General features: G+C 53.7%; 1 protein-coding gene across 1 annotated transcript in view; it reads right to left on the reverse strand.

The window, feature by feature from the left end:
* Positions 1-302: 302 nt before the first annotated feature.
* RIN3 (Ras and Rab interactor 3) overlaps positions 303-9,571 on the reverse strand; it is a 131,882-nt gene continuing 122,613 nt past the window's right edge. Inside the window, exons 9-10 of the mRNA XM_019632925.1 lie at positions 4,448-4,611; positions 303-1,513 (exon numbers count right to left, since the gene is read on the reverse strand). Coding sequence (XP_019488470.1) covers positions 1,193-1,513; positions 4,448-4,611 — 485 coding nt within the window. The 3' untranslated portion in view covers positions 303-1,192. The remainder of the gene's footprint in view (positions 1,514-4,447; positions 4,612-9,571) is intronic.

Genomic DNA, 9,571 nt, shown 5'->3' on the forward strand with positions numbered 1-9,571 from the left:
GAAGAGTAGTTTGACCAGGCGAAGACTATGCCTCTGGAATAGGTAGCAGAGGCAGGAAGGTGAGAGGCTGTTGGGGAAATAATCCAGAGGTGGGACTGATGCGAACCAACGATGGTGAGGAGGCAGGAGATGTCCAGGCTGAGGGGCAGTCCGGGGCCCTGGCACTGAGGGCTGAGAGTACCCTGCAAATTCGGTCCAAAGACAGACAGGGCCCTCGGTGGAAAGTAGGAAGCCTTCTGAACCCCACCTGGGAAGGGATTTAGGGTGTTTATGGGGGGCCTGGCTGGCTGATCAGAGCTCCAGCCCCTTGAGAAAACGCGATGCCATTTTCAAAAGGGCTTTTATTAAATTCTCCCCACACGGTGCCCTTTGCCACAACAGCCACAGCCCTGGGGTGTGTCCGCCAGGGAAAGGGCCCTGTCAGTGTGCTCGTGTGGCTGAGGCTGGGCTTGTCCATGGAGCCGTGGAGTTGGCCTCGTTTGGCAATCCTGATGTATGTCTGGCTGCTTCTGGAGGGGTTCAGAAACTGTGTGTAGGGGGGACTGTGGGTGCTGGTAGCTGAGGGCAGGCTCTGGTGCACAGGTGACGGGGCCTGTCTCTTCATCACATACCCTGAGAGATGCTCCTGAGATGCCGGGTATGTGCAAAACATCCCAGCTCCATCTGGGGACGTGGGGCCAGCCGTGGCCAGGCCACTCCTCCTGAGGACAGTCCTAGGGAAGCTAAGCCCTTCCCAGAAAATACTGAGGACTGTGTGTGTGTGTGTGTGTGTGTGTGTGTGTGTGTGTGTGTGTACAGAGGGACTGGCCTGAGGGGCTGCGTGTGAATAGGCGCCAGGCTTGGGCTCTTTTGCTGCAGCTGGTAAGAGTCCCTTCTCTCTCTGAGCCTCAGTTGCCCTTTCTAACAAATAAATTGGCCTCTCAGTGCTATGACTTTCCTTCAGGAAGCACGCTTAGCCACTGCTTCATGTCATTTTCACAACTGTTCTGCCATGTTGGCCTAGGCATGCTCAGTGGTTTGCAAGCATGTGTGACACACGAGCATTCATGTTGGGAGTGTATGTGTGGTCAGATGGGGGGGCTCCTGCATGTACGAGGGGTGCCGCTGAGTGTGTGTGTGGGGTGGTGATCGAGTCTGAGCCCAGACAGTCTTGGTAAATACCGCCATCAAGGAGGCTGCAGTGGCCCTGGCCTCACAGGAAGTTGGGCTCCCGCACCACGAGGCAGGGCGGGTCTCCGCTGCCCAGGCCGGCATCCAGCGGCCGGTACACGAAGTGGAAGTCGCGCTTGGGCTCGCTCCGCAGCAGATAGCCCTTGATGTGGTGCGGCAGCGCCTCGTCTGCGAGCTGGAAGCAGCGCCCGTCGACCAGCACGAAGAGCCTGTGGTCCTGGGGCTGCACCACTTCAAACTTCTCCGCGCACTGTATGCACAGCGCCTCAGCCAGTGTGTCCGCCCGCGACGCCAGCGTCCGTGACTGATGCTCAGGCTCCAGGTATGACACGCAGATGAAGTCCTGCGGGGAGAGGTGGAGAGGGCTTGTGTCACAGGCTGGCCAAACGGGCATCCTATCTCACTCCACTCTAATGCTGGGATCTTGGACAGGGGTGAGGAGCCGAAAGGCCTTGGACAAGTCCTTTTTCTCTTTGGGCCCTCTCTGTAGAGAAAGGAGATTGCAAGAGCAGTCGTGAGGCTGGAAGTCAGGGCACCTGCGGCTGGCCCGGCTGTATGACCTAAGGCAGGGCCTTTACCTCTCCGAGCTACACCTCCCAATGGTGCTGACGGTCTGGGTGTCAGTGGCGTTGAGTCTTGGCAATGAGGTGTGAGCGCGCCCCCTGGTGGCCAGCTCATGGGCTCGCCATCATTTATTGAGTTGTCACTTCCTCATCATCTCTGCCTCCCTGAGTCTTCCTTCACTCCAGGCGCAATGAGGGGCTCAGAGGGCGGCATAAATAAAATCGGAGACAGATCCCAGCCCCAGCATCTCACGATGCAGCTGGGGCTGCAAAGGCAGGCGGAACGGTTTAGCCTTTAGGGTTGGAAGAGCCTGGAGGTGGGGGGCGGGGGGCAGGGGAGCTATGGAGGAGCTGGAAGGCGTGGATGGCGTTGGGGGGTGGGGGAAGACTTGGTGGAAGGCGGAGGGGAGCTGGGCCTGAAAGGTGGCGGGTTTAGGCCAGGTGGAGAGGGGCACCGCAGGAGCCAGGTGGGCAAGGGTGAGGCGTTGCCTGCGGGGTTGGGGAGCACTCGCACACACATCAGTGGCACTTACACCTTCCTCCACTAGCCTGGGAGGGAGCACCGTATGGTGGAAGGATGGGCCCTCCACTCCCTGCCTGGCTTTGAATCTGCTCCCACTTACTGTGTAACCTTGACCTCTGTGAGCCTCCATTTCCTCAACTGTAAACTGGGGTAACAGCCGTCCTTGCACCATGGTTGTAAATAAGCATGTTAACTAGCTCCCGTTTCCCCGTTGAGGGCAGGTAGGAAGTGGTGCGGGGCTGCCCCCTTGTGGAAGAATGGTAACAGCACAGCCTTCCGATGATGATGATCAGGACGACGAGGACGACTCCAGAGTGGTGGGTGCATATGAGGCGCCAGGCTCTGTGTCAAGAGCTTCACTGGGATTGCCCCCTTCTTCCAAGAGGGAAGCCAGCCCTCTCCCTTGGGCCTTGTGGCCTGTGCTGTGCTCTCCTTGTCCCCCATCAGGCCTCCCAAGGAACCTTTATCCCTACTGATGACGATGACTGTCAGGCTCTGGGCTTTTACTCCCAGGGAAGGAAGGAATTTAGGGCGTGGGGTGCAGCGGAGGCACTGGGAGGAGGCAGAGGGTGCTGCCCTCCCTTGACCCTAGAAATAGTGCTGCGGGGTTCCTCATCCCTGATCCCAGGTGTCTCTCCTAAGCTTCACCTCTCCAGGGGAGGGCACTGATGCTCTGTTTGGCTCAGGATTGGGAACCCACTGAGTGGAAGCAAGAGGTAAGGAATATCTGGGTCAGGCTTGAACCAAGAATGCCCATATTCCAAGAGCTGGTGGAGGGACAAGTGTCCCGGGAGTGGGTGGGGAGCAGTGGTATGCTGGAGCTGGCTTTTGCCAATTCCTGCTGACTCATACCAGCTTGAGAAAGCCAACTGTGTACATCTCTTCCCAATTCCAAGTTGAGTGTTGCCAAGTTAGTAACTTGAAATCAGCTACAGTGGGAATATTTACACCATGGAAATCAATAGAAGCTTTTTTTTTTTTCAACCTGGAGAGTCAATTACTGAACATTATCAAAACACCATTGATTAGAGGAGAGAGGACATCAACTTAGCAGCCTAGAACATGTACTGGTAGGTAAAGCTCATCTGGTCCACAGTCTACTTGTGCTGATAGGGAAACTGAGTCCCAGAGAGGGGCAGGGACTGCTCAGGGTCACACAGCAAGCTAGTAACACAGCTGGGTCCAGACCCCGAGCCTCTTGCCTCCCAGGCCTGGGCTCTGCCAGTTGCAGATGGGCCATCTTGAAAGCCAGGGTTGGGGTTCAGGTCCATTGTGCTCTGAGTGTCAGGGAAGTTAGTCTGCACAGCTATTTACATCTCTGAATTGCTGCTGGGCTCATGGTCCTATCTCCCTCCATTCTGCACACACTCCAGTCCCACTCTGTCCCAGGCCCTGGACTTGGGGCTCCTGAGACGTGTGAACAATGGGCCTTCCCTCCCAGGACAACAGCTTCATGCAGAGATGGTTACAACATGGTGCGATACATGCTGTAAGGAGGAGAGTAGCAGTAGGAAGCACAGACCAGAGCGTCTAGCTCAGACTGTGGGGAATGGCGCACAGGTGGGGGGGTCCGGGAAGAAACTGAGGATGGACAAGTGGCAGCCAATGAAGGAGGGGTGGATCAGCACGGGCAGAGGACGCTGAACTCAGCGTGTTTGGAGAATTAGGGGAGCTTGATTCGATGCAGCCTAAGGGTGTGGGATGATGCGAGCGGAGGAGGAGCCGGGTGTCTGGCCACCAATGGTTTGAATACTGAGTTTTTATAGAGAGAGTTGGGAGGATGGGAGACAGGATTGGAGGGGGCAGGCTAGGGGCAGAGGGGCCTTGGCAGCTGCTGCATTTGTCTAGGACCAAGTGACAAGGCTGTGGATCAGCTCATGGGCTCCCCAAAAGGGACTGGCATGACTCATGTCCACATCTCCAGCCCTAGCAGTGTGCCAGGACATAGTAGGCGCTAAGGAAAGGTGGATGAAAGTCTCATCGCTCCTATCCCGGTCTCGTCTGCTCAACACCAGTGCCGGGTGGTACTTTCTAGGCCCTCTCCCCTGAAGCGGGCACAGGGCTGGGCACACACACATTGGCAGGCACTGGCTGACCAGCCAGAACAGCCAGTATCAAGCTCCTGAGCCAGCGGGCAGTGGGAATGGTAGCTAGGGCATGGTCTCCTCCCATCCTCTGTCTCAGCTGTCACCTGCACGGAGGAGCGGGAGGCCCGGGCCTTGTTGAGCGTGCGCCTGCGCTCCCAGCGGTGGATGGAGTCCTGCACCTCCATGCTCAGTTGCCGGGTCACCGTGATCTTGTCGTAGTTCTTGATATGCTCCAGGGCCCCATAGGTGGTGGTCAGATAGTAGGAACCTGCGGAGACAAGGGTGTGCAGGCTGAGCTAGGACCCACTCAGCCCACTCCCAAAGGAAGGGAGCCAGTTCCAGCCGCCCCGCCCCGCCCACCGCTCCAAGCTCCACCCACCGCTGCTCCACCCACACCTACAGCGCCTCTTCAGGCAGGTGCCCACTCCACAGCCTCACGAGTTTCCTGAAGTCCTGCCTGCAGCTCTCAGGCCCTGCTCATTGGCTCCCCTTTGGGATGGAATTCGCTTGTTTTTAAAATGCTGTTTTACATTTTAAAGGATACACAAAAAACTGACTAACATGGATGTTTTTAGGGTGGGGGACATGGGTGGGCAGGAGACTTTTCACAGTATGTGCTTATTTACACACACACATATAAGCATACACAGCGATATATATATGTCGTATTTAAAAATAATCTAAAAAAGATGTAGGTAAAATTTTAATTATGGCTATATTATTACACATAATTTTTAAAGATTTAAAGTAAAAAACTTGAATCATTCATGTCTTCATTTCTTTTTACTTCTTAAATTAATTCACATGTATTCTTAATACCTAATGTTTCCTAATTTAAGCTTTGAGGTATTTCAGACTGCAAAACTTACATGGTTTTAAGATAAAAGACAATACTTTGCACAGGTGCTTACAAGTTCATTTGCCTTCGCTTGTTAGGGGCTTGGGTTAGAATGTTTGAGAAGCACTTGCCTCGTTGAGACCCCTCACTTTAGAGAGAGGGAGGGTGACTTCTGTGGATTCCTCCCCACTCAGCAGGCCTCTTTCCCCAGCCTGTTATGTGTCAGGACAATGGTCTTTGAAATGAGGCCTATTTTCCTAGTTACCCATCCAAATCCCATTTTCGTTTTCTTCCTAACTGTACTGAACTCTACTTTTTTGGGGGGTGAAGTAACACTCAACTAAAAATGCTCATTTCCCAGACTCCCTTGCAGCTCAAGGTAGAGGGCAGGAGATCCCGTTCTGGCTACTTAGATATAAGTGGGAGTCCCTGGGTGGGGCTTCCAGGAAAGCCTTTTGAAAGGGACAGACTCAGCTGATATGTTCCTTCTGGTTTTTGCCCATCCCCTTCCAACTGCCTGGAACACAGAGGTGAGCCCAGAGGCACAGCAGCAGTTTTATCATCAGAGGTGACAGGCACAAAGACAGAGGCTCATATCCTAAAGAACAATGGAAAGAGATGGGTCCACGGTTTCCTAATGGCAGGGCTAAAACCTGCCATCTTTACCAGCTGCTTACCAGAGGACTTCTTGAGTCAAGAGACAAAATAGCCCCTCACTCTGATTGAAATAATTATTAGTTACATCATGAGTTATTTGCAGCTTAAAGCATCCCTAACTTACTGGATGAAGCTGTTTACATATACCTACAAATTTCACAATCAATATGGAAAATTCACACCCTGGCAGAGGTGGGGGTGGGGGATGGGGTGCGGGGAGGTAAGATAAAGAGGTTTATGGCCACGGGATCACTCACCCTTTTATAGCAGTGTAGGAAAGAGACTTTTTTTTTTTTTAATAAGTATGTCAAAGCCAGCATGGAACTTGGCTTGATGTCCCTTCTCAAAGAAGGGCCAGTAAACCACTCATGTGTCTCGTTTTCCAGCTGAGCTCAAAGCCCGTGTGTGCCTGGAAGCCTTCCCTGGTGCCTCCAGGCCTTGCTGCCCGAGACTCCCTGTCCTCTAGTTGGCATGCCTTGATGGGCCTGTCTCCCTGCTGTGATCACGTCTCCCTGACGAGGAACGGAGGGGCGGAGTGCAGCGCGCTGATGGAAAACACACAGTTTTGGAGTTAGAGAGTAGGACCTAGGTCTGCCTTTTAGCAGGCAGCTCTGTGATCTCAAGCGAGTGAGAGCCTCCTTTTTTGCTCAACTGCAAATCCTATAGTGTCACTGTGAAAAGTAAATGAGAGGAATACATGTAAAGTGCAGTGCTTAGGTGACCTAAGGCTTCTCGCCCTTTCAGGAGAAGGGGGAGGAACTCCAAGCCCTACAGCTCACTCTTCCTGCTCAAGCCCTGCTATTCCAGCCCGCGGGGCCCCCGCAGCAACTTCCCTTTGACTCGGGGCTCTGCAGTGCCTGCCAGGACCACTAGGTGGCAGGCGATCCCTCCCATTGCGCGGCTTGGAGCTGGTTGTCCTCCTTGGGTAGAGAGTCCTATTTTGTACATGTATAGGAAAACCTCACTGCCCCTATTGGGATATTAGCCCAGCATGGCCAGCTGTCAGCCAGCGTGGAGAGTGGACGTGGGTGAAGGAGTCCATGAGGGTGCTTCTGGGAGAGGCTTGGATTTTGAGCTGGCTCCAGCCAGGTGCAGCAGAGAGAGGCCTGGGTATCCCATCGGCTCCATAATTGCCCAGAATGGTGGGATTTGCAGAGAGAGAGAGAGAGGCGAGAAGAGGGCTGGGGTCCCATCAGCCTAATGTTCAGATCCTCTCTACTTCTGATCTATGTTGACCTCTCCACACGATATGTTTGCTGTAAAGAAAATGGGACCCAGTCACTGGTCCTTTGCCAAATTAAAAGCACGTGGAAGCAGTTGAAAGAACACGAAGTTCCCCAAATGCACAGACTCAGGAATCCAGCTTGTGGGCTTTTTGCTGAATGCAAAACTGTTTGTTCATATGAACGTGAAACATGAGAAGGCCGAGCCCAGCTCCATCTCTGCTTCTGCCCTTGGCTGCCTCTACGGAATGCTAGAGCGCCCAGACAGTTTGGAAACCCCAAATCTAGCCCAACACCTCCACTTTCCCCAGACAGAGGGGTTCAGTTACTTGCCCAAGGTCTCCAGCCAATCAGAGGCAGAACCAGGACAGATATCCAGCCTCCACACAGCTCTTTTTACTACGTTCTGTTAGGTCTTCCTCTTAGGTTTGAGCAACTGAAGTTCTCAAGGCTGGGGACCCCCTAAGGGCTTGCCCTGTCCCATCCCAGGCAACTCTGAGCTCTGCAGAGGATCAAGGGCAGGCACCGGCCAGCAGGACTCGGCCTCCCCTGCCCCTTCCCCTCTAGACAGGCCCGTCTTTTGACCTGCACCTCAGGGGCTTTGGTGATGGAGTGTCCTGTGTGCCCTCACCAGCTAGGACAGGAGGGTGCAAGTGGGGAAACACAGGAACACCAACCCCCTCACGCTCTGTCCCTCTGTCCTTGGGCCCAGATACTTCTAGACGGAGGTCTGCCAGTTGGCAAACTTGAAGAGTGGGAGCCCCTGCCCAAACTGGAGATCCCCAAGTTGTTTTGTAGCCAAGGGCCAACACCTGTGAGGCTAGGTCTGTCCTGGGTGCTGTGACCTCCCACCCTGGCCACTGGACTAGGAACAGAGAGAGGTGCAGGGAGGCACCCATGTGGACCACCCTACCTCCTGGTGTGTGCAGCACCGTGTGAGGTTTGTCCCCTGGCCCCTGTGGGCAGGGCCTGACGCTGCTGTGGGTGGGCAGGGCTGCTGGGAGGGGCAGTGTGTGGCAGCCTGGCGAGGCTCTGCCCTGCCCCATGCTCTCACTCCATCCTTGGTCTCTAAGACTCTATAACAACCCTGTGGGGTCAGGGCCAATCCTTTAATAGGCTTTGTAAATGATTTATTTCCAGGAAGATCAGCAACACATGACCACTGTGGACCATTTGGCAAACAGAAAACAAGTAACAAGCAGGAGCTCTGTGCTCTGTGCTCAGGGACGCCCTTGTCATCTGAGCTCTGTCCTGCCCCGTTGCTCTATCCTACCTGCCTACTGCATGTATTCTCAACATTCTCCAGATGTGGCCAGATGTGAAATTATCTTGTTTGCTTGTTTGTTTAATCTGTTTAAGGTCTGACCCCCTCCCCACACACTGGAATGAGGGTTCATGAGAAAAAGAACCTGTTGTACCTGACACAAAGCAGGAGCTCAGTGAGTATCTGCTGAATGAATGAGTACACGGCCTTTGTCCAGGAACCTATTAAGTCTTAGTGCTTTTCTTATTGATTTATAAGAACCTTTTACATATTAAGGCTCTTAATTCTTGGTGTGCTGATGTGTGAGAACACTTTCCCTTGGTTTACTGTTAGTATCTTATTCTATTTATGGTAATTTTTGACATGTAGGAGGTTTGACCTTTAGAGATGACATGTGTGGTAGCCACAGACCACAGGTAATATTCCTGCTGAGAGTGCTGGGTGGGCTGCTGTACTTTTCAGGGGGCTAGTCCTAGGAAATGGGGTGCTCAGGTTTGGGACAATCCTGCTCACAGCCGCCTGGATGGAGCCTCCTTCCCTTCCACTCCCTTCTATCCTTTTCCCCGCAGGCCAGTGGGGACTGTGGGAGACAGATCGATGTTGTCTGAGTTCTCTGCTCAACCCCTCAGCCTTGTGGCGCTTTCATGTGCATGCTCAGGCCTGAGAAACCAAGGAGGAAGGCCCATGAAGCCCTGAGGTGGCGTTCCCAAAGTGTGGGGTACAGAACGGGGCACTTGTTCATTTTCGTGAGACTATCAGCCTCACCTGTCTTGTCTTGCACTGCAGCCCAAGTGCCTCGCATGGGGCCTGGCACACAGTAGGGGCTCACTGAGTAGCTGCTGAATGGAGAGATGAATGGGTGAGTGGATGGTTGCATGCGTGGATAGGCTTGTGGATAGATAGATGGATGGGTGCGTGGGTGGGTAAGATGGATGGACGGGTGGATGGGTAGATGGATGGACAGGTGGGTAAATGAGTGAGTGGATGGATGGATGGATGGATGGATGGATGGATGGATGCATGGGTGGATGGATGGATGGGTGGGTTGTTAGATGGGTGGATAGGCAGATGGATGGATGGGTGGATGGGTAGATGGATGGACAGGTGGATAGATGAGTGGATGGATGGGTGGATGGATGGATTGATGGATAGATGGATGGATAGATGAGTGGATGGGTGGATGTATGGGTGGGTGGATGGGTAGATGGATGGATGGTGGGTGGGTGGATGGATGGATGATGGATGG

This window comes from Hipposideros armiger, unplaced genomic scaffold (genome assembly GCF_001890085.2).
Source record: "Hipposideros armiger isolate ML-2016 unplaced genomic scaffold, ASM189008v1 scaffold_1195, whole genome shotgun sequence".
NCBI lineage: Eukaryota > Metazoa > Chordata > Mammalia > Chiroptera > Hipposideridae > Hipposideros > Hipposideros armiger.